General features: G+C 47.2%; 1 protein-coding gene across 1 annotated transcript; it reads right to left on the reverse strand.

Annotated features, from left to right (window-relative positions):
* Nucleotides 1-865: 865 nt before the first annotated feature.
* On the reverse strand, nt 866-24,518 carry LOC139048567 (uncharacterized). The gene is made up of 12 exons (XM_070522982.1): nt 24,386-24,518; nt 22,494-22,700; nt 20,761-20,794; nt 18,259-18,353; nt 16,158-16,343; nt 13,603-13,825; nt 13,175-13,325; nt 12,587-12,699; nt 8,320-8,470; nt 5,682-5,855; nt 4,634-4,759; nt 866-1,232 (listed from the first exon to the last, which is right to left on the reverse strand). Exons 2-12 carry the CDS (start codon nt 22,693-22,695, stop codon nt 1,023-1,025), a joined length of 1,665 nt encoding a protein of 554 aa, XP_070379083.1. The 5' UTR covers nt 22,696-22,700; nt 24,386-24,518; the 3' UTR covers nt 866-1,022.
* Nucleotides 24,519-27,545: the final 3,027 nt, after the last annotated feature.

Consider the following 27,545-nt stretch of genomic DNA (forward strand, 5'->3'; position numbering starts at 1 on the left):
AGCCTGGTGACCTGCTGTTGCTTGGCTATATTTGGTTCGGCTAGACGAAGAAACAACTCATGCATTACTTCTTCGCCTTCAAGAGTGGAACGCGACAGCGTTCCCGTCGACCCGCCAAGGGGTGTAAGACAATGGGCTACAGGGCAGCGACTACGCGCCCCGCATTGGACGCGGTGAGCGTCGAGCAAAGCAGCGTTCGGCGCGGCAACGAAATGTGCGCCTGAGCAAGAGACGCACGCCTTAGAAACAGCGCGTTTCTAAGGCAACACCGCATTCACTAGAGGCGCTTTTGTACCGCTTTGAAGCGTTGTACTCGTGGCTCAGTGGTAGCGTCTCCGTCCCACACTCCGGAGACCCTGGTTCGATTCCCACCCAGCCCGTCTTGCAAGAGTTGAGCCAAAGCCACTTCTCCTCTGTCGTGACGTCACGGTGTCACGTGATTTCATGGTCACCGCCGCGCCTGAGGAGCTGGGTTGAGCCCTCGTAATATGCTTCGCATAAAAAAAAAGTATAATTCAAAACTAATTCGTTGCCGGGCGGAATCGAAGCCGCACCATATACATTCGGATATTCTTCGCTGAATATATATTTAGACACGTGTCAGGCGCGGACTTCGTGGCGGCGACGCTAGATGGCTCAGCGTGTCCGCAGGAAAGCGTGAGACAGGACTCCGGCTCCAATACGCTCGGTCGTTCGTTCACCAACCGATCGATCGATCGATCGATCGATTGGCTGGCTGGCTGGACTCAACTAGAGTAGAATAGATAAGAGTAGACCAGACAAAGCTAGATGAGACAGGGCTGAACTAGACTGGACTGAAACGGACCGTGCCAGTCCGTCGGCTGGCTGGATGACTGACGCAGCATTGTAACCTATAGTCGCTTAGGATTTTATTGCAGCCGTAGCTTCTCGTCGTAAGGAACAACGAAAACCCACGGTGGTGACGGCGATGTTTCGCCACACCGCTAACGACTTCGGTCGGGCGAGCTTTCCCGGTAGCGACAATCGCGGCTGAAGTGCGATCATGCCACGACCGAGGTGCAGGCTCTCTCGTCGAATGCGTTGCCGACAAGTCTCCGGAAGTAGTCCACGATCCTCCTCAGTGCCTTCAGTCGACTGTGGGGACCGTACATGTTGAGGGAGGCACAGTGGTTGCCATAGTCGTCATAGTCGACGTCGTAAGCGGCAATGCCGAAGTTGACGTCATCCACATCTCGTTTTACCCTGCAAAGCTGGGTTAAAGAAAAAGAAAAGAAAGAATAAAAAAGGCCGAAGTCATCGACGTTGAGCATCAATATAATCGAATAGCCGAACTCCCCTACAGGAAGCTGCTCGATTTATTAAAGGAATTATGCACTTCGTGGTGAATATTTGTAACAGTGAGGACACATATGGGTAGCGCTTGTTCTTTCGTTGCGTAATTCCACAGAGAGTAGAACCGTTATCTAGCACATCTCGAGAGGTGGCTTTAAATATCAGCCGGTTCGTCATGCATGCGGTCTCTCCAACGGTGCGAGCGCCGGCGTGTGGAACGCGACTGCCATCCTTCCCGCCCCGCCGGAGCCTTCACTGTCGTAGCCGCAACATGAGGAGAGGGTAGCTGGAGGAAAGGGAAGCCTGTCGTCGCCGAGTGTTCCACTGGCCTAAATTAGCCGCACGAGCACTGGAGTAGGGATGTAAAACTTCCGGAAATTTTAAATTGGAGGATTTAAAAAGATGTTTTCTTTTTTTCTGTTTTATAGGAAACTATGAGAAAATTGGAACTCCGTAAAAATAGCCTGTGTTTACAATTCCAGCAAGACAACATTGTTATCCATAAACACACGCTATAATTACGCTGAGAAGGCGAATCCGATAGAAGGAACGCCTTGTTCCCTTCCAAGAAAGGTTGCTACTCTGATAACTGAGAAAAAGTACTTCAGTGTTCCGGATCACTCTCAATGGACATACTCGCATTAGAATCGGTCGCGGCTGCTTCCACAAGAATATTTGGAAGTACGTAGACGAGCTTTTTTTTTTTTGAAAACATGTTTACTTCTGTGTCTGTTGGGAAGTTACTGTTGTAACATTCGCAAACAAACGCCAGTTTCGTTCACAACCGGCAGAGGGCGAACGTGTCAGCAACAGCCTAGAGCCTGTCAGCGGTAGATTAGTGCAAAGGCCCTTGCCACCATGTTCACGGTTCTACGTGCTTCGCAGGGTTTCAGACTCCTGTCCTGTCCTGTCAGGGTTTCAGACTCAACACCAGTACTGGACCAACGCCAGCCCTGGACCAACTCCAGCCCAGGACCAACACCAGTCCAGGACCAACGCCAGTCCAGCACCAATGCCAATCCTGGACCAACGCCAGTCCAGCACCGACGCCAATCCTGGACCAACGCCAGTCCAGGACCGACGCCAATCCGGGACGAATGCCAATCCGGGACCAACGCCAGCCCTGGACCAACGCCAGTCCTGGACCAAGCACAGTGGGCCCCCGTATTTCGCAACGTTTGAAAGCTACACTGTACCCGACGACAATTTTCTCTAACAGCACAGCCAAGGCTACTCGCACGTACTCGCACGTGCAGAACGTCTGCTCTTATTTTACTCCTCCAAAGCCGTGTCGACGTCTTGCATGCGGTTCATAGGACCAGAAGAACCAGATGACGATGCCAGAAAAGGTAATAAAGCTAGGAACAGCAAGTAACGGAAGTCCTTTTTCCTTAGCAAGCTCCTGTTACGAAAACAACACAAAAATGAAAATAATTGGTTCGGTTTGTCTAACGCCACGTAACTTCCAGTTGCTTACATTCGCGGACTACGTGCAGACATCCCGCAAAAAAGAAAAAGTGCGTGCTTCGGCTCCGTAGCGCTGCCTGCGCCGAGAGAAAGTTTTTGCCGGTTATACGTTTTAAAGCGAAACTGAAAGCGCATAATGAAGATACTTGAAAACTGTGCTGCTGTTTTAGAGCGCAGCTCTTTGGCGTCCGTTCCTGGGTTTCGCGTCGTCGTCGGCTTTGTCGTCGGCCTCGTAACCAGCTCCGCCCCCCTTTCATCCCCCCAGCGCTAGCAGCGACCGACTGATACCGCTGGATGCCGCTGACGCCGCTAGAGAGTCAAGATAACGTGACTGCATAGAACACCGTCGCCGCCATGCAGAAAGAGGAGGAAAGGGTCCCCCCACCCTGTTCTTGTGTGGCGTATAGGGTGCTCTTCAGTTGCCGACGCGCCGGTTATTTCACGTAGGCCCCGGCACGTCGACGAATACGTGACCACCTTCCCACGGCTAGACCTGGTTCTTAGCGCTGCGGAAGCGAGGGTATCATATTGTTTGTGTCGGCATCGGCGGCGTTGTCCCTGAAACCAACTCCGCAGCTGGGGTTGACTCACTATCGGCGTCAGCGGCATCAGTCAGTCGCTGCTATCTCTTCCCTCCTCCCTTTATCGTGTTGTCCGCTTGCTGCGCGCGCTTCTGCCCCCATCGTTTGCCGCTGGGTGTACACGCCGCCCCCCTCCACCCTCTTCCTGCGAGTCTCCGGTTGTCAAAGCGCCGGCTCGAACTTAATTCCTTTCTTCGCTCCTCCTCCAATGCAACCCCTGTGCGGTGGCAATCAGAGAGCCAGATCGGTGGCGGCGGATCTGTATATGTGCACCGCCCGAGCCGAAATTGCCGCTGCCGTTCGCCACTGCGAAATTCTTCTTTCTGAGCCACTGCGAAAAGTTCTTTCTGAGCCATGAGCGAGACGACCGATGGAAGTCCTCCGTCTGCTGCTGCTGCTGCTGCTGCTGCTAAACGAGCTGCCAGAGCAGAGGCCCAGCGCCGTCGCCGTCAGAATCCAGAGGTGCGTGCCGCCGAAGCAGAAGCTTACCGTCGCCGCCGTCGAGATGATCCAGGAGTACGCGTCGCCGAAGCAGAGGCTAAGCGCCGCCGCCGAGAAGACCCTGCCGTTCGCGCCGCCGAAGCGGAGGCTCATCGCCGCCGTCGAGAGCAACCAGCAGTAAGCGAGGCTGAAGCAGAAGCTCATCGCCGCCGCCGAGAAGACCCTGCAGTTCGCGCCGCCGAAGCGGAGGCTCATCGCCGCCGTCGAGAGCAACCAGCAGTAAGCGAGGCTGAAGCAGAAGCTCATCGCCGCCGCCGAGAAGACCCTGCCGTTCGCACCGCCGAAGCGGAGGCTCATCGCCGCCGTCGAGAGCAACCAGCAGTAAGCGAGGCTGAAGCAGAAGCTCATCGCCGTCGCAGAGAAGACTCTACCGTTCGCGCGGCCGAGGCCGAGGCCAAACGCAAACAAAGGCTCGCATTTACTGCGCTCAAATTTCGCATTAGGAAGTAACGTAATCGTCGGTAATTTTTTTTCTTGTCTTCATCGTCACTTCTATAGAATCCTATGCTGCATAGCCGAGAAAGGTTTGAACTACAAATGGCGCGATGAAGCAAGGTCATCTGCGCACGTCAACCAAACATTAGCTTTGACGCAAAGCGTACGCCTTGGCTCATGCCAAGCACTTCGCGGTAGGCAGGTACAAGGTGCCTCTCTGGCATCATTTCTGGCCTCTTGAATGACAAAAGGATTCAAGTGACCGATGGCTTTATCGAGCCTTACTGTTGTACGTTTCTTAAGATGTCGCTTTAACGTAACAGATGCTCACTCACCTTATCACGAAGGCCTGCCTCGTTGTCATATGCGAACGCGCGCGCGTCAGTAGCGTGGTGTGCCAGCATGGCGTAATGGCCAGGCGAGTACTTCAGTTGGGCTGCGTAACGAGTGTGCTTGCACACCTGTATGACAAAAGGGCGTGTGGCACGGTCTTTAGCTATAAACACAGGCCGCCCACCAGACGACGCCACCAGCGTCTTAGCGAGTGGCGCCACCTGTGACAGAGACATCTCACATGGCACGTAAAGCAGACGACACGCTGGAAGAAGAAAGGCGACGCACACGGCATGGTGGATTTGTTTTGCGCCGATGTTAGGACTCACAATGTCGTGTAAGTGACTTTGACAACTTTACACTTCAATAACATTGCCGCCTGCTCAAGCGCGCAGCCGCGTGAGTGCGAGATCAAGATGCGAAAGCTGGGACATTCAATGCAGCGTCAGTGAAAGCAGTGAGAGCACCAACAAGCCTTCTTATACTTCATCTTGGGCTTTATCATGGTGGAGTCCTTGTTCAACGGGCAGTGCATAGGCTGCTCTCCTTGCGTGACAAACGTTAGCTCCCAATTCATTATGATGATTATCCATTATCGACCCCCTTCGTTCCTACTAAAGAACGAAGGCTTCTTTTTTTTTCAACAATCTCCAATGGCCCATGCCTTGCACCAGCTGACCCGATCGTCATCGTATGCCTGAAATTTGCTCTTTCCATCGCACCACCCAGTTCTCTTCTGTCGTTGACTACACTTGCATTCTTTTGTCACCCTGTCTGCAACTCAAATAGAACCCCGGTTGCCAGCAGTATAAATCCTCCCCAGCTTCATTTCTTCCACTGGATGTCAACTAGATTATAGACTACACCTGTTTACTCACTAGCTCATACCGCTGTCTTCCTGCCTCATAACGGGACCAAGAATGATAGGCGTACCATAACGCAACACAACTGCCGGTTTAATTATTAAAAAACAGGAACAAGACCTTCAACAGCGTAGGCAAGACCGGGTGCATATAAACACAAATGTGTAGGGGTGCCCCTCCTACTCACCTCTGTATAGCTGCCGAAGGACTCGCTGCTCGGGTCGTACAGACAGGGTGAGAAGAAGTCCATTGCGTCTCTCGTTTTGGGTTCCGTCCAGCGGCCCTTCATAGTCACAGTCAGCAGGCCTCGGCTAACACCGTTGCTTGCGTGGAACTCGCGAAGGCTGAAGGGGCCATTCGACTGGACAGTAAATACAGCGACGGGAAAGAAATCAAATAATGGGTGACAACGTGTGTCCAAAAAGCTGGCAAACTTCACCAATTCATTGAGGCTCAGATCATATTTACGGGCTCCCACTGCAGACACCGTCATATCTCATTATGACAGCGACGCCGACGCCGACGACGATGATGAGGAGGAGGAGAAGGAGGATGAGGAGGAGGAGGAGGAAGAAAATTATAGTGTTGATTGTAATTGAGGATTATAGCGTTAATTACAATTCCCTTAAAGGCAGTGGTACCTATCCACTCTGGAGGATTGAACAATAGTTGGGTTGCTTTGAGGAATGAATCAGAAGAGTCAGATTTGAAAGCTGACAAGTTCGCTCGAAAGCGATAGATCAATCTTTGGTGTTAGGCGGTTGCTCCTCGGACAGCTTTGGAGTTAAGCAGGTGTGACATGTTACGTTTTTCTTAGCCATATGATGAGAGCTGCATGGCGAAGGCAGCGTTCGAGCGTTAAATCACCGTCTCTGTACACGCCACATCGAGACGCTAGCCGAAAACCAAAATGAGAAGGGAACCATTTTGTTAACGCCTTGTCTTCATCGCCACATTGTATTCTTTTTTTTCCTATCACCACTGATAGAATCGTCACTGCTAGCAGCAAATCGCTCTCGCTGATCTCCCAAATTCTGTATCCCAAACATTGCAAACGTTGTCCAGAATTCGATGGTGAGATGTCTTTAATGAGATTGTACGTGTGACGCGAACAGCGTTGCATATTCTAGAATTTGGGGGAGCATGAGCAATGGCTATGGAATGTATGTATTATGTTGACGGCATCATAACCGTCATCATCGGCCACAGTGGCAGCGATCCTCAATTAACCCGGTCTTGCTCTAGTCTTTCCAAATTGCGCCTGCAAATTTACTAATTTCTTCACTCCCTCCAATATTGTACCGTCCTCGACTGCGCTTCCCTTTTCTTCGCACGCATTTGGTCGGGTGCATTATTACGGTCCCCCTGTTACGTACCCTACACATTACATGGCCTGCCCAGCTCCATTGTAACTTCTTACGTTGACATGTGAATAAATAAATAACGGACCTGCTCGAGCGACGATAGGTGCTCGAGGCGATAGATGCGACGACTAATGACAGTGATCCTCGCTGTGCCGATCACATTGTTGCTTGCCTCTCTGGCCAGAAGTTTGTTCAATAAGAGTTTTTGACTCAAACATGTGGCAGTGTTTCTGGTTCCTCACCGTAACTACAACGTGACGATCTTCATGCCTCATCTTAAACGCGAGAGCAGTTTCTGGAGGGTAGGTGTTCTGTAAGAGTCCACCTAGTGGACTGTCCATTTCGGCCGCTGCTGACTGTAAGCAGTTGTACGAGCGAGGAGGAGACGAGCGGAGCCAGCCAATCAGCAGCGACCGAAGTGGACAGTCCACTAGGTGGACTCCTACAGAATACCACCCCTGCTCACGTCGGTTCGATAACGGGGTAGGATTCTGGCTAGCGTTTGTATAGTTTGATTAGACAGGCCTGCCTCACTGCCGACTCGCTTACAATGTTCCAGAAGTTTCGGATACAACAAGCCCGTCTTCCGGTCTTAACTTCATATTCCTCCGTTAGAGTTCCTACCAGATTTATTACGTGCTCTAATGAATAATTTTTCAAGTTGAGATGTCAGCGTGGGCGTCGCTGCTACCCCATGAAGGGCTCATTGTCGACGTACCCCAGCTTGTTAATACGCTTTCTTTTTCTCTTCACTTACATTGCTGATATTTTTTTCTCAGTTTCTAACAAAATATATGAAGGACCAACCCCAGTTGCCCCGCAATAATGCATTTAGCATGCGTTGGAGAAGGGGCATTTGTGCACTGTTTAAACATTTACACCCTTAAGGGTGTTTTCTTGTAGCACTGATAACACCCTTACCTTACCTAAAGGAGTGTTTCATACCTCTCCCTGTGAAATTCTCTCGCCGGATATTTCTGTACGCTCAAGGCTGTCAGAATGATAACATAGTTTTCAACTACCTCTTTTGTCATGGAACGTCCAGTTAGAGCTCCGTTGTCAGACTCTATAAATAAAGTGTCAACAGAGCGACAAGAAAATACCCTTAAGGGTGTAAACATTTTTACAGTGTGACAGAATGTTCCACTATGTGTTATGGGTGGCGCTCCCCTTACCACCGCGCCTTAACACTATGCGTGAACAAACTGGCGCATCAGGCGCCACTTCCCTCAGGACCAGCTTGGAATCCCGTTCAGCGTCTGCGACCACCTCTAGTCGCCCACCTTGCAATCAAAGGCGCAGCATCTCAAATGATAGCGCCTGCGTCTTCGACCACTGTAAGGGGGTCGGGGGGCGGGGAAGGTGGTCGGGGGGGCACAAAAGTGGCATGACATGGAAAATCGCGATTAGTTCCCAAAGAAAGCTGAACGCTTTACAATCAAGTAGTGAAACTGTGCTAACCAAGTCGTAGTTGTAGGCCTTGGCGGCATTGTCCGGGGGAGCGTCGTCTGGATGCCGAGTAGGAGGCATGACGGTGCAATTTTTGATCGAGTTGTCACCGAACTGGTAGTGGCCAAGCACGATGAGCAGATCGGGGTGGAAACGCAGCTTGCTGCAATGTAATGCCGAGGACAGGTCACATGGAGACATGATCACATGGTCACAAGGGCAGCTACTTATTATTTTCATCATTGCTTTGCGTCATTTAACCCTGAATAAAAAAGAGCTTTAGCATAAATTTTGTGAACTGAAGGAGACCTTATTGTCAGGGTATGGCCGACAATCGTATTCTTGCTCAAGCTTGAAGAATAAACACTTTGACCGAGAGTCTACTCAGCACCATTGGATTCGCAAAACAAACTCAAAAATCTCGAAAAAAATTTACACTGTTAGGACTGGAACATGAATAAAGATTTGTCTGTAGAGCGCCTCTGCTGACAACACATTTCGGGCCTCGAGCTTCGCCACATCTTAATGTTGTTTGACCTCAATCCTCAGCGTTTGAGTCCGTTAGCACATGTCAGCCTTTCAATTCAAATAGGTTTAATTCAATTTATTTTCAAGGAAACTTCGGGAAGATATTCGTAAAAAGGTGGAATCGACAGTCTACATGTCTCGGCTGCTATAATCACCCACTAGGCAGTGGGTGACGGCGTAGAAAACAACACAATGACAGTGCAATAAGAATAGAGGAATTTGAATCACGTGAATTGAAGAAAAAGAAAGCATTACACATTTACTTTAGAAGCAAAAAATGTAGAAATAGGTAATACCGGTATGTCTTCATGTGTGCATGCATAAGCGACACAGCAACAAGATATTGCATTGTAATGTGTACGATATAAAGAAATTTTGTAGTAGCATTATAATTAAACATATCACGAAACAGTACTATAATTCTGGTGATCTGATGCATTTATATTTTAGCAATTGCTAACTACCTCGTCAAATTCCCTCTTGATGGCATTTTGAGTCAGCCGTAAGAGGGCGTGCCCTCCGCTTCAGAGGTGGATATTGTGAGGTGCCCACAGCTTGAGAGGTGCCCACCGCTTGAGAGGTGGAACCTAAGTAGGATACTAGGCAGTACAGTAGCAAGAGTTTGGTAGCGCAACCCGCAGCCCCGTTCCAAAGGGGACGCTCATAATATCCATCCATCCATCCAGGCGGTCACGCCCTTTCAGTCAGAGAGGCTAAGACAATCTCATGGGTGACGGCAATGGAAAAGAATGCTATGAACAACTACCTGAATGCAAAAACAAAATCAGGAAAGAAACAATCTGAGGTTACTCGAAGGAAAGCTCCTCACTTTTCGAAGCGAGATCGGGATGCGCTAGAACACATAATTATAAAACGAGGTACACAAAGGAAGAAGCATCGTGTACTTGCTGCGGTAGAGCTAAAGAAACGATCGAACATGTTTTATTAGAATGTGAAGATATCTGCCCAGCTGGCAGTTTAGGCTCCTCTGGCCTCCCTGGAGCACTTGGGTTAAAGGATAGAAGGGGGAAGGTAAACATGTCCGCAATAGAGATTAGTAAGAGGCGGGTGGAAGTTTGGTAGCAGACAAGTAGGGAGACCACAAGAACGGAGGCGTACAAAAACTAAGTTCCCAGTAATGGTTCAGAAATTTTGATGCTGGGAATTCTTTGTGTGCGCGTGTTTTTTTTTTTCCCTCAGGGATAGCTAGGACATTAGGCAGAAATAAGAACAAGAGCTTGGTGGCGCTACCCACCAGCTCGTTTCAAAGGCGACGCTCATAGCATCCATCCATTCCTCCGGAATGCAGCTACTATGCAATATAGAGCCCTTTGAGGCCACAATAATTACTCCTATGAGGCAGTTCGTGAAATCTGGAAAAGAGCAATGGTGCCTGCGCCAACGTTCGCAAATGTCATTCTTTGCTTAAAATATGATATCTTGTCGGTGTTGGAAGTTAACCAAAGATTGGTAGTCGGGTTGGCTTTCAGGGCTCACTGTAAAGCCACAAATGAGGCAATGCAGAGTGACATGGGGTGTGCCTCTTTAGAAGTCAGAGTAGTGCAGAATAAAATTTGTTTTGAAGAAAGAATCAGGAATGCGCATCAAAATAAATTGGCAGCTGAAGTGCACAAGTATCTATACCTGAAAAGCGCGGACACAGAATGGAGGAAGAGGTCAAGAAAGTTGGCGACCATATTTATTTATTTATTTATTGTACCCTCAAGGCATACAAGCATTATAGAGGGGAGGGGGTCAATCATTCAACATAAGTTCAGTTATTTGCACATACACAATCAAAAATTTCAAAAAATGGGAATGAATGTAATTTCTAATAACAAAAATTCACACTGTCATGCACGGCTTATACAATGATTACGGCAAGAACACACCATTGCAACCGATTGAGACACTAAAAGATGAAGTTTCCAACCAACATAGAGAAGCAAAAAAAATGTTGGAATGCGTTAAATTTCGCTGGAAAGAGCTTCACGAAAATGGTCACAGTTGGTAATGTTAACTAATGAGGCGGGAAGATTGTTCCAGTCGAGGCTGGTTTTGGGCAGGAAAGAGTGCGAGTATGTTGCAGTGTTTTGGTGAGGGACATGGACTTTATGGTTGTGATCCTAGTCGAGATGAAACAAAATTAGGTGGTTTAATCAGACAGGTCCTAAGAACATGATTATGATGATAGATCTTATGAAACAATGCAAGTCGAGATAGTTTCCGTCTATTTGCAAGCGGGGGCAGATTAAGTATCGATTTCATGTTAGTTACGCTGGAAGTTCGATGATAGTTACTTAGGATAAAACGTGATGAGCGATTCTGCATTGCCTCGAAGTTATTGGTAAGAGTTGCAAGGCCAGGGTCCCAGATTGACGATGCATATTCGAGATTAGATCGGACATAAGTGATATACAACTGTCGCTTGAGTGATGAAGGTGCGAGAGAGAAGTTTCTTTTCAGGTAACCAAGCATGCGATTGGCCTTTAATGTTACGTGCTCGATGTGGTACTTCCATGAAAGGTAATTAGTAATATGTACACCGAGGTATTTATAGGTAGTTACAGATTCTAACGCCGTGCTGTGAAGAAGGTAGTTTGGGCAAGACATACAGGGTAACTGTAAGTGTAAATAGACATTCAGGAGTTAACGAAAAGAAAGGGAGAGAAACGGAGACAGCAAATCAGACGCAAAGAATGGAAACAAAAGATGAGGTAGATTTACGAGAAGAAATTAGAAGGGAAAATCTGCACGATAGCACTATGGGCAGTGACTTTCCCATTGTGCTATGGACAGGACCATACCTATGGACAGATGTATACCGGAGAAAATACTCGCAACAAGATGAGGCATGTGTATGCTACGAAAAAAAATCTGAAAACCACTGAGCACATCCTAATGGAATGCGAAGACATTCACCCAGTGAGAAACGCAGGTAGTGTACGCCTTCTAGAAGCGCTTGGACTTAAAGCACACAGAAGCATCAACCGGTCAGCAGTCGCTATAAGCAAAATGCATTCAGAGTATTGGTGGCAAAAGAAACAAACAGGGAAGAGATTGATACGACCGGATCCGTTACAGGCATAGGTAGCGGTACAGTATAGATGGAGAAGTTTTGAAGAAGAGAAAAAAGATTAATAAATTTATACAACTATGATAAAATGAAAAGGATGTATAGCACACCTGATTAAGTGAAGCAGGCTAGGTGAATATTTTACGTCGTACTGTTTCAAAGGATAAACCTATAAATCACCATCATCATCGAATCAAAATAACTAAGATTGCGAATTTAACGACATTATGGGATTTGACCTCGTCCCTTAAGAGACCTCACTCAATTATTGACTTTCCTGTGGTAACCAACATTTTCCAGTTGGGGTCACACTAGGGTCACACTAGGGATAGCCTTAGGCGATATTATGTATTGTTTATTTACTTCTGTTATGTTGATTCGCTTTCCCGCTGTGTTTAAGTTCGTTGCTAATCGTATGTTCCACATTTTTTATACATGTCTACTTACAAAAGGTCCCCCTGACAGTTTTTACTGTGGGACCTCCTGCTGTATTTATTTACTGTATAATTGTACTAATGTCTACTATTGATGTCTATTAATATTTGACTGATTTATTTATTTATTTATTTATTTATTTATTTATTTATTTATTTATTTATTTATTTATTTATTTCAATTAATTCTTCGAGAGTCCCGCAAAGCCTGCCATGGCCGGCAACCCTTACTGAAACTGACCTGAAGTGCCGTGCAAGAGCCCGGCTCCAGTCGTCCTCTGGGAACGGTCCGGCGAACACCGTGAGAGAACGCTGACCCAGCGCCCTCTGGCTGTCGAGGAGGCGGTCCATCACCTAAAGAGAAACGAAGTGTGCCGAGTGCAATAACACCAAGCACCTAGCTCAATAAAAAAAGAAGCGGCAAGTATGCGCATGCAAAATGCGCACCATTTTCTGTTGTGGTTGAGCTGGACGTGCCGTTTTTGTGGTTTCTGTGTGGAGCGTGTTTTGCGCCAGCGCTATGCTGTTCTTATAAAAAAATAATAATTTTATGAAGTATGCTTTGTTTTTTGTCGGCGCTGTTTGTGAATGCGCACATTTTTTGTGCGTCTCTCGAGTACGTGTTAAACCCTGGCAAGGAAAGCGGCTTTTACCCTGACGTTGAAACGTGTACGCTTACTGCAGACTGACGCTTGACTCGTTAATCCATACCATTGATCAATTCAAGGCTTTGTCTTCCAGTGACCCCTTTGTCCTCCATAACACTCAGTTTTCTTTTTTTTTCGTACTTCTAGTTCTCAAAGTAAAGCCGAAAAAGAATGGGCCGTACTTTTAAAATTGCAATGGCCTGCTGCCATTTCGCTGGGTGGGGTAGCTCCGGCGTGTCGAGGATGCCGACGTGGAAGATCTTGCTCGACCAGAGGATTGCCAGGGGGCTCGGGCTTCTCTGCTTCAGGTCGTTCTCTGCATCTTGCAGATATCTGTAAGAGTGCAGCATACCATGGGGCTACATATTCGAGCGGATCGAATATGCCATAAGTATATTAGCAATATTAAATAGAAGAACGCCGAACAAGCGCATGTCTGCAGACCCTTCTCTCCCACGTTGGTTTTGATTTGTCAAGTGAAACCCCGTGAAGACGTCAACGTAGTGCACCAAGAAGCATTCGTCGGCAATAAAAGCGCATGCCCTTGAAGTCAGGCAACCACTGTATGCTAAATACTAGCCATATTCTACAATTCAGCAAAGATGCTCACTCGAAAGCGAAGCCCACTCCCGACGTGGTCTTCTTGTACTTGGCCGCCACTCGCATGAATGTCTGAAGGTCCTCCTCGAACGGTTTGCCGGAGGAAAGTTTGTTCCGGTCTTGTGCGTAGAGAGAGTCGTAGAAGGCGTAGTCGCACAGGCCGTCACTGGCCATGACAGCATCGGACGTTGTCCTCTGGCCGTAGGTGCAGAGCAAGGTTTCTGTGCCGAGCACTGCGATTGAATTATTTGGTTTATTTATTCATTCATTCAGTCGTTGTGGAGTGGTAAAGATTCGTGAGTACGACATTGAGTCATTTGTTGAGTAATGGGCGATTTAGGAATTTACTCAATGAGCTATCGATCGATGGATGCATTCATTCATTCATTCATTCATTCATTCATTCATTCATTCATTCATTAATAATAATTCATTCATATTCATGCATTCATTGAAGTAAGTCTGGATGTCCACCTCGGTCTTTACATAAGCGCGTGCATAGCACTAAACTCAAACCTGTGCTTGCTACGCTCCCCCCAAGCTGTACAAAAAAAAACCTTTATTAGTGTTTCAGCGACGAAGGCGTTCTCTTGCTGAGAGCGGTGCCACGTTGTTGCGCGAAGAAGTATATCGAGCTTGTACCTTTGGAACTGGCAGACAGTCATGAACCATATCGTGCAGTACCATACAAAATATGTGTTCGTAAATGTAATTATATGCGACAGAAAGAATTTCTCGGATGAGCAACAAATCAAATTTTCGACTTGGTAACTAAACCTCCCAACTGATTTCAACAACAGGACAGACGAACCCGAATATAAACAACCCAAATAAAGCAAAAAATTAACTATGCATCCCGGCCCTGCGAAAATGGATGTCCAACGAAGTTGTTGCAAAACCGGTATAATAACTACTCAGGTAAGTATGCAAAGCTTTATTGATGGTTCGGATGCTTGCTTGGAGCTTGTTCTTTGTTGAAACGTATGCTGCTATATGTTTTGTATGGGTTGTTTCAATGAAGGTATGCACTCATTATGCAAAAAAGGAGGTGAGGCGGGCAGACAGGACACAAGAGTAGAGAAGTGGACAACACGAATGTTGGTGTTGTCCACTTCCCTACTCTCGCCTTCTATACTCTTGTGTCCTGTCTGCACCCCTCACCCCCTTTTTTGCATAATGAATCCTTACCAACTAGCTCAGCTTTGTTGTATCGTTCTAAATGTATGCACTGTTGGCTTCCCTTTGCTGAGCGCTTGTAGCCTCTGCCTTACGGGAGTATGAGCCATTGCTGATGATGACAGATGCTTGATTCGAGCTTTTTCTTTATTGAAACGTACTCTGTTTCGTACGTTGTATGCGGGATTCCAGTGAATGTACGCACTGTTCGCTTCACTTTGCTGCGTGCTTGTAGCATCTGCGTTACGAGGAGGATGAACCCCTGCATCTTTGCTTGGTTAGGGGAATATGAGCCATTTCTGATGGTTATAACTTTTGTTCCCGGACGGAGATAAAAAATGCCGACCACCGAGAGGCTAACCACTTCGCTGCGCCAACTGCCAAGTGACGAGGCATTCAGGACGCAATGTCACGGTAAACTTGATTCGTCGAAACTGTGCTAACATTGAAGAACATGGACCAGAGCAAGGGTACTCAATCTTGAGCATCGACAATGCCATTCTCATCACTGACGTTGAGAAACTTCAGGGCGCAGGCAAGAATTACTGTCTATACTTTGCGCGCAGTATTCTTATAAAAAAAAGGAAGTTGATTAATTCATGGCATTTGTCCTTAACTGGAAAGAAAAAGTCCACATATATCGAACATGTCGCAAAAGTTTTCTTCAAGTGGTAGACCAAGGATCGCCGTTCAAGCGAACGTTCCACCAAGGGGACAATTTTGTCTTCCTCAAGCTCAAGCAGCCACTGCATGACGAAGACGTGACCCTTTGTTGAACATCGGCTGCAAAGACAATCCTTCTTCAACTGTTATCACTTCAAGCCTCCACTTTCCTGTGAACCCCTCTTATAGGTTCATAATTATACTTCAGTTATTATAATAGAGTTCGGGGTCAGTGAACTCACCGCTCCTTCTTTCCTTCCCTCCTCTCTCTGTCCGTTATCTTTGTTTCCCCCTTTCCCATTCCCTCTGTGTAGGGTAGCCAAACGGACGTTATTCTGGTTAACCTTCCTGCCTTCTACTTATCTCTTTCCCTTTTTTAGAGTTCGCGTATATCGAACTATTTCTTAGAGAATTAGTCAATGCGTTATAAACGGGCTTCACTGTAGTTCAAAGGACAACAGCCAACAAAAGTTGAGCAGTTATTGCTGCAGACTACAAGAAAAGTGTTCATTGTGAAAAGAAAATGATGAACTTGAATATATTTGCTCTTTATTGATGGTATTGGAAGGTCCCAAGGCAGTCTTTGACTATGGGAGCTCCTTTCGTATTTCGTATCTGTCAAAACTTGTGACCACTTTGTGAAGCAACAAACCTGTAAACTTACGGCTTGCACTTCGCTACATCCTTTGCATAAGCTGGGCAATTTTTTTACCATAAGACAAGTACCTTCCGGAGCTTCGGTGGCAGTCGTCCCAGGCGCTTTCGTAGAAGGCGGCGGCGGCCTCCGGTTCTCCGTGTGCGGTTCGGGGCTCGAAAGCTTCGTGGCGATGTCATTGGCGCTCATCGGGCCTTCCGTGACCTCTGCTATCGTCGGCCCAAAGTCGGGATCGGTAGTCGATACTTCAGTGGGCCCTGCAGGCCACGGGAGCGCGGAAGGACACGGGTACATCTTGCAAAGCTTAGTCCATCGAGTACTCATCACCACTGCCTTGATGCTCTTTACCCACACTTGGCCCTAGCGCCATTAAGCACTGCATATCACCATCAACATTTTGCAAAGCAAGATGAGGAACGCTTTTAAAAACATAGTTCGTACTTGTTTTTTTTTGCCTAATTATGCTGCTACCTGTCGCGATGGCTCAGCGGTTGTGGCGCACTGCTGCTGATCCCCAGGTCAAGGGTTTGATTCCCGCTTGAGGCTACACCGTTGCGAAGGGAGAGCCACGTAAGCGGGTTTGCGCACGGAGTTTTAGGCACTCGTTGAAGAACCTTGGGAAGTCGAAAATTAATCCCGCAGCCCCTCCACTGCGGTGTCACTCAAATCTGAGGTTCCATTTTAGGAACCTGCCTTCTTTTCCCTTCGGGACCCGCCGTGGTTGCTCAGTGGCTATGGTGTTGGGCTGCTGAGCACGAGGTCGCGGGATCGAATCCCGGCCATGGCGGCCGCATTTCGATGTGGGAGAAAACACCCGTGTACTTAGATTTAGGTGCATGTTGAAGAACCCCAGGTTTTCGAAATTTCCGGGGTCCTCCACTACGGCGCGCCCCATAATCAGAAAGTGGTTTTGGCATGTAAAACCCCCATAATTTCTTCCCCTCTGTCACTGCTATGTGTCTTCTGAGTGTAAGCATGCGTGTGTGAGCCTGAGAAGGAGCGCAAGAGACGGACAGCCCTAACAAGACACCTCCCCAATATACAGCCGCGAAATAGAGCAGAGGCAAACGGAAAACACCACGTCAACACGTGAACAATCTCGCAACTCGGCCCATTGTTGAAAACATAATTTTTATTTTGTTCCTATTTGCCTACCACTGTGCTCAGCGATTGAAACGCGACATTCGAAGCGCGTGGCTATCGCCGCTTTTTTCGCACCGCCACCGAGCGCTGGGAACAGCAATATAATAATAATTACAATAATTATAATTATAATTACCTGAGTCGTACCACGAAGGTGCGAGCCTATGTGAAGCATTGTGACTGCATTTGGGGCTTCGGCAAAAAAGCGCTGCGCGCCATGCGTTCCAGCTATCACGTTTCGATCCCTGAGCGCTGTACGTACTGCGGTCTGTTTACGGGCCAAACAGGTGGGTTTACCCAGCGAGATTCACAAGGTAAAACGGCACGAGCGTTGGGCCAGCGCATTACATTTCGTGAGTCGCATTGACGAACAGAAGAATATATGTAATCACAAAATATTTGAGTGCTTGAAGCAGCACAAGTAACAAAGCAAAAAAAAACGTTTATCAGTGTACGATGCTCAATAAGCGCCAGCACCGAAAGAAAACTAAAGGTAAATATGCATGCCGTCTAAATCACAATATGCAGGGCAATATCCGTTGAAATCTCTATGTGTGAAGAAAATGTGTTATTTAAGATGGGACTGCACCTTTATCACAGTTTGTTTTAACTTGCGGTGTTTTTAGAGATGACGTGTTTGAAGTCACTACGAGTTTGTGCAAAGCTTGAGAGAAGTCTGCTTTATTAACGGCTAGCTTCCATTTAAGGGTTCTTATAAGGGTACTTCCGTACCCACGAGTTTCATGCCTATTAAACTAATGAATTATTGAACCCTTTCAGTGTCGGGTTTATTCGGAGGTGGCGCACCCCCCTTGTTGCGTTTCGGTTCCGGATATTAGAAAACGAACACAACGCTTTATTTTTGCTTGTGAAGAAATGAAACAAGTGACACGGGTAATATGAATCCTTGTGTGGTCCTCGCATTTCTATTTGACAAAAAGAATACGAAGAGGAGAATGGCAGGACAGAAGCGCTTAGGCGTACGGGTATGTCAGTGAGACGGGAAGAGTGAAATAATAGTTCGCTCACCTATCGCCAATAACAGCACGACCATCAGGCTGAGAAGGATCAGGCAGAGCATGACAGTGGCACAGAGCATCGTGAAGGTCATCTTCTCGCGCGCCCTGCAAAGCACCACGGAGTGCAACTACCGTCAGGCGAAGGAGCGAAACACCACAGTTCAAGAGATGACATGGAAACTTCTTTTGTGGGGCGTCGTTCGTTGTTCATAATAAGTTTTCAGCGCGACTTTCGTGAGTATTCTTTTTTTATCGCAGGATCATTTATTCCATTACTTCTTGACAGCCAGTCCATTCGAGAACACCACAAAGGTGTCCCCATGACCACGGCACCTTCCCTATACAATAAAGGTTTGGCAATCATTCTATGCGCACCAGCCGGGACTAGACTCGGCGTGTGAATCGAATAGCACTGACTATCTCACGTGCCATATTAAAAGAAACAGGCTTATCTACATTGTGCTTTTCGGACCCTCTGTACACGATTCTGCATGCCAAAATAGTTTCTCATGAAATCAGTCGAAAGCGGTTGAAAGCAGTTAAATGATAGGCTCTGCGAGTAATTGCTCTCGCACCAGCATGTTGTCATGCAAAGGGTTCATTTGTTTCAGTGCTACTGGAAAGTGTTGTGTATTAGCCACATTCTTCAAACGACTTGACGGCTACTTTGAGTGCGCTGGACATAAAGTAGTTTATTCGTTTCTGATTTGACGTTCCTATAGCGAGTTTTAGCGTGGAGTCCACATTTTGTAAACACTGTAAACAGCACTCGTTGAAGAATTAAATATTCCGAATCTGCTCTGCTGCAGTACAGTTTGATCGATTCTAAAGATGTAGGAAATGTGGCGGAGCTAAAGGGGTATGAATGTGAGCCAGTTGGAATGAAACCATTGGTGAAAACAACAGCGGGAATTATGCGGACACGGACAAGGGAGGAACACAGTGCTTTTTCAGTGTTCCTCCCTTGCAAGTGTTTATTTTTCTTTTCACCGACGAAGCTAAATTTTACATGGGTAGAAGTAATTGGTGCCTGAAACGGTTATAATTTTCCCTGCCATCGAACACCCCAATTGTGTGCTCGCACAGCTCATCAAGGTACCCGTGATGGGGCTCTCGAGGTACTCACACAAAACACCCGTGCGAGATCAGCACCTCCCACCACAAGTTCGAATTAGAGTTGAAACTTTCTGCAGTCTACCGGGGGGGGGGGGGGGGGGAAGAAAGAGGCGTGCTTCAAATTTTCACGTTCGGCAACCATGGGCGCTCAGCAAGCTGACGATTCGTTCGAGTATTCTTGAACAAATGTTATCATTTTATTTAATATCTTATTGTATTTTGGTGTGGTCATGTACACCAAACTTTAGTCATTAAAGTGGAAATCTTGTAGCTTCAAGGTCACTCGACCACCAGCTTCTCGTGTGCATATTTCCCACAGTGTGGCTATCTCTTTCACCCCTTCAAGAGCAGTGTTATTATGTGCATTGCCTCACTTAAAGCTTTGACCTGTTAGCTATAGCTGAAGTATACAATATGCGCATAGACAACTGTGTCCCGGCTTTTCGCGCGGTTGTTTCGGCATTTCCATGAACACCGTTACGTCGTGGTCAAGGTGAAGAACCACACTGTGCCAGAACTGCGAAAACGCTGAGTCACAGCTACGGCTACAATCAGATGTCTTAATTTTTTTTAATTCTGGCGTTTCACGGGCCACAACCATGGCCTGCTTACGTGGCACGCGGGCGTGTGCAACTCCAGATTACTTTTGACCACCTGGGATTTTCAACGCGCGCTGAATTTACGGTACATGGGCCCCCATAGAAATGCGGCCGTCGCTGCAGGGATTCCAACCCGACACCTCGCGCTGAGCAGCCCAGCACTATAGCCACTAATCCACCGCGGCGGGCCCGGATCTTTTCATTCGAAGACGAAGCTACCACCAGTGAAAAGGCTGTGAACAGGCTAACACCAATTTAACACGGCATCGAAAGGTCGACCTAATGGACGAACAATGCTGGAGCTCCTAATGTTACACTCAGTGAGGTGTACTCGGAAGCAATGTACCGCTCTGCGTTGTCACGTTGTCACATTGTCACATTGTATTCGCTGCGAAGGAATAACTCTGGGCCACAAATGTAACAGTTTATCGGGCGAAATTGTGCACAGAAGGACGAGAAACGCTCAAAACGCAGCGACGGCGGAAAGCACAGTCACCGGTCGTCGAATCTGATCTTGCAGGTCAGGTCCGTCGCCTATTTATGCGTGCCACTAACGAACAAGCTATAGTATTTCCTGATGTTCCCTTACATTCGAGAATGTATGCACAGCAGCATTCTCATCGTGCACGCCGGCCTGATCAGACAAAATCTGTCGCTACAGAATCTGCGACAATACTCGAGCCATTTCTGATAAAGTAGGTGCCTCTTTCGCCAAGCGATAACTGAACGGCAGTGATAATCCGGTGAAAACGGATCACCGGCAAAATATTGCAAAATGCACGCGTGACAATACTTACCGAAAGAATCCAGTCTTCCATACACTTATCCATGCTGAAAGAGGAAGAGAGCCAAGTTTACGAAGGAACCATGACACCGTAATCACCTGAAGTTCTCCTGTGTCTAGCGTTTAGAAAAATAGCAAGATGGCGGCACCGGACAGAAAGATGGAAATAAAAACTTATGGCCCTTGGTTGTGCGCTTCCCAACCCACACAGAGTGGTGAGAAGAAAGTTCAGGCAAACAAGCAGATTGTAGTCGCAAAACAGGCGGGATAACTTATGAGATGATTTTCTTTTAAATTCCGACAGGCTCCAGTCAAACCTGCAACATGTGCCCCTAACGCGCTTGATCCACACCCGGTACATAAAGCGAGTAGTTTTGTTCAAGGTACTGAAATTTTCACTTATGTGAACTGTTCATCATCCGTTGTATCTTTCGTTGGGCCCGGTGTTTCATCAGCTGCAATAATGAGTGCCTGAATGAGTATGAGCGATTTCGATCGCTTGGAACTGGCTCGCATCAACACAACACTGCAAGATATCTTGACGTGCCAAGCTCTTCTCATAGACACCTTGTTATCGAAAAGGTGTCGGGAAACTAATTCATGAGAACTATCAAAATCATTTTGTGTATATGATCACTTGGACAAGGATGTGTCACAGTTGCCTCGCTTAATGTCTACAAGTCTAAATTTGATTTTCTAGCTTGTCTCACATCGCTTTCCCGATATGTTTGATATCAACGTGGTGTCTCTGGGCATGTTACTTGAGCCCGTCATCTTATTAAGTTGCGGTTTGACACAATAAGAATAAATTGATAGTAACTCCTTGTTCTGTATCTTTCTTACATGGTCGTGTTTGCGCTAAAATTTATTGTCATATCCTTCCTTTCGTTTCCTAAATTCTGACGATAAAATTACCTCTGATCTTAGGCAATCGTCCAGAATTTCGAGGCCAAGAAAACTATGACTTGCTAAGTACTAAGACATGCACGTAGCTGTCAGTATTAAACAGCTATACTCTGTTAAGTGGCTCCTATTTATTTCGAATCCGTACTCTGCCCTCTAACGCACGCAGGGATATCCTAGACAGCTTACCGTATGTGACATATCAACCATAAAAATAAAGTCAGGCGAGTACAACGTACAAATCGATATCTGTCTCAAGCAAAGCTTTCTGAAGCGGTCAATTAAATGCTGTAAGACTGTTCACCTTCCGCGCTATTTCTCGCGGTGTAGTGTTAACACACCGGCCCACTAAGACAGGAAGAAGCGAGGACTCCCACAATGTGACCCGCGTGTCCTACGCGACAGCGGATTGAGACTCCGGGACCAGCCCACTTTTCATTACATCATCTCCGGGATCGGCCAAATTTACCATTGCACATTCTCTTTAGTCGGCGAGAAACTCTTCCCAGCAGACCCAACAAACCGTTCAAAAGAATGCATAGAAAGTGAGCGTCTTTCTATAAAGGAATTAGGCTCTTGAAGTAGTGTGCTTGTTGCAGTCGAGTACATTTAAGCACGGTTTGCCGTTTCATAGCGTAATCGTGTAGAGAGCAGAGCCGATCACCGGCATGTATGCAGGGGGAGTACAGCCGACTAGATATGAGCGGATTCGTTATACGAGAGCTGTCCTGTGTGGGAGCTACTCGGCGAGACATAACAAAGAGCAGCCGAAGTCCACGACGGCTCGCAAAATAAAATTCTCGCTTTAAAAAAAAACTCGTAATTGACAATTGCGTTGCTCACTCGTTTCGCCCACGGTCTTCTCATTCGTCGCGGTTGCGTTGAACGTGGTCGGTTGCACCTGTTTTGTTTCCGCTGGTGGCCGCAGCTGAGCGAGTGGCGCTCGCGTCGGTGGTGCTTGAGTTGGTGGCAGCTGCGCCGGAGCACACGGCGCTTCTACAGGCATCGGGGGAGCACGGGTCGCCGGCATCACTTCCTTCTGCATTGTAGCTGGGTAGATTAAAATTAAAGTGAATTGTCATGGTACAAAGCGCACCAGCGAGGCTTTGCGCCAATCAGCCAATCAAATACACGTTCTCTCTCACACTGTTATAGAACGTTTTGTTTCAAAAACGCTGGAAAGCGGTCGTGGGGCCTTCCAAAAGTTGGCATCATTACCGTGAAGGGACATCGATTGTGAGACGAGACTCAAGGGGAGGTTTGATTTGAACCGCCACTCACGTTAACCTATTTAACTGTTTAAAGGTTACCTAAGGTTAACTATTTGCTCAACATTTATACGCCGGTCAGAAACCACTATAGAGCCTCTACTTGTGCATCACTTTCAATTTGTGTTTCGTCACAAGACGTCGGCCGGTGGCGCTGTTCTTCGTCGTGCGACTCGTTCGACCGCAGTGAAATTGCCCGCGTCATTTCAAACAGAACGACAGAAAGCTGAGCTAGCTGGTAAGGATTCATTATGCAAAATAGAAGTGAGGCGTGCAGACTGGACACAAGAGTAGAGAACAACGGCGTTCGTGTTGTCCACTTCTCTACTCTTGCGTCCTGTCTGCATGCCTCACTTATATTTTGCATTTCAAACAGTGTCGTAAGCAGGGGAATTGTCAGCCTGCACGACCAACATCTTGGCATTAACATCCTCGGCACGGGATCCCGTAAGATACAGAAGCTGGATCCCTGCTCGTGCTTCCAGTAACTTTTCCGATAAACTCTGCCATTGTTTTTTAATGCAAGAGGGGCGTGCTGTGGTGCTATGTATAACAAACTCTTTATATTCCGCTGAAACTAGAGAGACATGCGCCAATTTTGATGCCTGTAAGCCTGTTCCAAATTTATGGTACCGATAATAGAAACATTACGAACGCTCCTCATATGACAAGGAGACAGGAACAGAGAATGCACTACAGTGCACCGTGATGGTGTTTATCCTTTACTCTTATCATAAGCACTTTTTTCCAATGATCTCTGCCGACAACTATGGGCACAAATTCTTACGTGCCACGTGATAACCCTATAAAATCCTCAGTTCATTTGGGGTACATAACATTTTATGCGCAAGTACAAGTGGTTCGTTAATGAACTAGGCGATGGGTAGTGTGAAGCCACGAAGAAAGCAGAGGAGAAAGGCACCTGCTGGTGGAGAGGAGAATCGTACGAGGAGCGCGCTATTTAGAGCGTGCGGCAAACCAATGCCACCTAGAGGAAAGTCTAAGTGGCGTTGAGCGAAGCGGAGAAGGAGAAAAGAGGCGAGGGTTCGCGGAGGAGGGTAAATGGAGGCGCGCTGGGTTGCTCTAGATAGATATAAAGCCCCTCAAACTTCGCTAGGTTGGCGTGCTCTGGCCGTTGCTACGGGTGATGTGTCAAAAGTGTCAGCTGCGGCTGCAAAAAAAAATCTGCTATATTTGCTTGTCTAGTTTTGTTATGACCTCCGACATTCCCGGCGCACACGTTGTTACCGAGGATGGTTTTGGTTTTACCAGACTAAAGATCTCGGCGACCGTCAATAAACAGAGATGGACTCACTGCGAGCGAAATTTGAAATGTATTTTTGGTCGACGAGTACTTAAAACCCCGCGCATCGACTTAGTATAGATATGTGCTATGTGGGAGTGCCGCGTTTCGAAGCGAGAGTTTGTGACAGAAGCGCTAGAACAAAAGTAAAACAAAATACGTACGTTGAGTTAGTTAAGTCTCCGTTGATTGCTGCCTGCGCTTGACTACCGTCTTCTCGTTCTTGCTGCTGCTGGAGGGCGTGTGCAAAATGGAGTCGGCGCGTTCCAAATATGATGACGTTGATCACGATAATCATGATGATGGTGATGATGAGCGTTACGCGTGGCATGCACTCACAATGCAAGATGGGCCGAGAAGTGTGTGTTATTGCAGCAAAGAAACAAACAGGAAGTTATTTTGCCAGTTTATTTCTCTGTCGACAAGATATGACAACCACCCGATACGTTGGTTGTGCTTCCAAGAAGTTGGCAAAGTTTTCTGCCACAGTTATTTTCTTGCATGGCATCTATCCTTCTTCGGAAATTTGCTAGTAGAATTTATTTTCTGCGTTCATTTGCTTTAACCACCTGAGTTTTCACCAATCCTCCGTAGTGGGTACGAGCCATGAGTCGAGGAAAACAAAACCGAAAAAAAAGAACCACGAGAACACACTTTCAATGCATTATCATTTTGCGAGCGCAGATATATATAATCTCCCCAATTAGCCAGCTTATCAAGCTTTCTGTGGTACTAAGCATTCCGGCAATGAGAAAAAAAACTATCCGCTGCACGCTAATGGTATATTAGCATGGCCGTTTGGGAACGCTTTGAAAGAACAAGGAAGACCGGGGGGGGGGGGGGGTGACAATAGATTTAAAGCTGAATTTCAAAGCTACTCAGCGTGGGCATCCTCAACACTTGGGAGGAACTAGTAGAGGCCCACAAGATGAGCCAGATAGAGCGACTCAAGCTCACCAGCACGGATAGGGACACGTTAATAAGACTGGGCTATCCAGCCGCATATGAATCCACAAAACAGCGGGTTCCTCTACCCCTGAGGGAGAACATCACAGTTGCCAGCATTCCGAGAAACATGCACCCTAAATACCACACAGAAAGGAGGCGAGCGAGAGTGAAAGCTCTACGTAAGGCCTACGAAGGACCAAAACAAGGAGAAGTCCGATACACCGACGGGGCAAAGTACAAGAACAGAGCAGCCCACGCTATCAGCGTGATCAACGGCCAAGGACAAGAGGTAGCAGCAGCCTAGGTAAGCAATCCAGACATCGACTGCGCGGAAGAAACGGCGATAGCCCTGGCGGCCACTGCGGGCCAGCGAGAGGAAGATCAAATCACAATGATCACCTAGTCACAAACAGCATGTAGAAATTACCAAAAGGACCGCGTTTCCAAACAAGCCCTAAGCATCCTCGGAAAACGAGACAATTTTCCATAACTGTACATTGTCTGGGCCCCGGGACACGAGTCCCTGGCGGGTAATGTAGCGGCTAATGCCGCTGCCCGAGATCACATTCTCCGGGCTACCCCACCGGGTTCACGATCACCGGCAGACCACCAAGATAGCGTCCCGAAAAGATACGCCAATATCCTGAGCCACTGCAGACTGGGTAGTAGGATCTATCCACCCCCGCATCCCCAGCTGACAAGAGAAGAGGCGGTGATCTTCCGAAAACTACAGACCGGCACATTCCCGCACGGCACCCTGCTACACGCCATCTATCCCACGAGCTATACTCACAAATGCGCCTTCTGCTCCACGCCCAATACCCTCTACCACATGGTATGGGAATGTCAAAAAAACCCATCGACACCGCCCTTCACCGGACCAACCGTCGAGCAGTGGGAGGCCCAGCTGACAAGCTCGAGCCCTGAAGACCAGCATCGCCTGGTGAGCAGGGCCAAGCTATCGGCTCAGGCCCACGGCATCCTAAACTAGGGACGCCGCCCACCTCAGACGATTTTCCCGTCGGCTCATTTCTACTAATAAAGTTTATTCCTCCTCCTCAAGAATAACCGGTCATGAAAGTGACAACCCTGCTTCCTGATGATCACTGGAACCCGCCCATCTTAGCCGTAACGCTAACTTGCACATTTACGTGACCTTCATAGCACTGCCAGAGCACTCTAAAGCAACCTCCCGAATATTCCGAAGGAATCAAAGTTCCTCACCTTCCGTGCCGCCCCCCCCCCCCCCCAATGGCCCCAAAAACAACAACTTCATGGAACGGCTACTAATTCCGCATTCACCGACGGCTCTGCATCACAGTATTGTTAGCTGTATCGGAAGCCAAGGCTGGCAACATGGGGGGAGTTGGTGGCCGCTAAGGAAGGCAGTCATCAAGCTGTTACGAACTCCTTTTCTTTTTCTTTTATTTATCTATTAAGATCGCCCTTCTTTAAATATCTGTGTGTCTGCGATGAAATGAGCTTAATGCATCCCATGTATATTGTAGCAGCTGTCGAAAAAGTTTGTCAAACATTGCCGTCTGCATAAACAAGAAAGAAAGGGTTCTTGTTTTTTCGCTAAAAAAACTTACGAAGTCTCAAAGGAGAACACTAAAAAATCCCAGTGAATTCAATTACCTCAGAATTACGGAAATACAAAAACGGTTCATTCACCTATTTTGTTACTGAACGCTTGTTTTCATTCCATACTATCTTACTGTGAGTAAGAAGCGGCAGAATCTGGAACTTAATTATCTAAACGTGATAACCTTGTGTTAGTGTTATAGGTTATAAAAAATATTTCTAAATGTATATAATTCTGCGTTTCTTTTCTTGCTGGAACATTGCTTGACCTCAATTCTTTAGGCACGAATCTCACCTTGTGTCCTCAGTTTTTTAGCTGCTTTCCTGGCGCATATTGTGTTTCTCGTGCTCGCTCCACTTGCTGCCATTCTCAGCAGATAGTTTGCCTAATAAATACACACTGCATGCTCATTGTGTCAGAACAGATGGATTAAACATGTTGGTTCCACTATGCGAGTTGACAAAAAAAGTGGTCCCTCTTGCGTCCAAAAGAGTCCTGGGAGTCGATGGCTTGCACAATAAGGTCATTACCTCGCAAGTGAAAGCTGCTTCAGGTTTCTTACCACGAAAATTGGCAATGAACCTTCAATACAGAAAACAAGTCGTCGTTTCTGAACGATTGATGGTGCCTATATTTCGGCCCCAGGAAAGCCTCATACAAGGCTTCAAGTGTCTGTTACAAGCGCCTAAGACGAACACTTTTAGCCCCTAAACATCAAGGCCTCTTTTCATTACCCGCTATGCAGTTTTGGCCCGTTAAGCGAGTTAAAACACAGGCAGTCGCACACGTGC

This window comes from Dermacentor albipictus, chromosome 8 (assembly GCF_038994185.2).
Source record: "Dermacentor albipictus isolate Rhodes 1998 colony chromosome 8, USDA_Dalb.pri_finalv2, whole genome shotgun sequence".
Taxonomy (NCBI): domain Eukaryota; kingdom Metazoa; phylum Arthropoda; class Arachnida; order Ixodida; family Ixodidae; genus Dermacentor; species Dermacentor albipictus.

Coding starts and splice junctions, on each gene's coding strand:
- LOC139048567 (XM_070522982.1), bottom strand. CDS start 22,695: ATGCAGAAGGAAGTGATGCCGGCGACCCGTGCTCCCCCGATGCCTGTA. Junction 12,700..13,174: donor AGGCCATTGCAATTTTAAAA/GTACGGCCCATT, acceptor GTTTCTCTTTAG/GTGATGGACCGCCTCCTCGA. Junction 5,856..8,319: donor AGGCCTACAACTACGACTTG/GTTAGCACAGTT, acceptor TTTACTGTCCAG/TCGAATGGCCCCTTCAGCCT.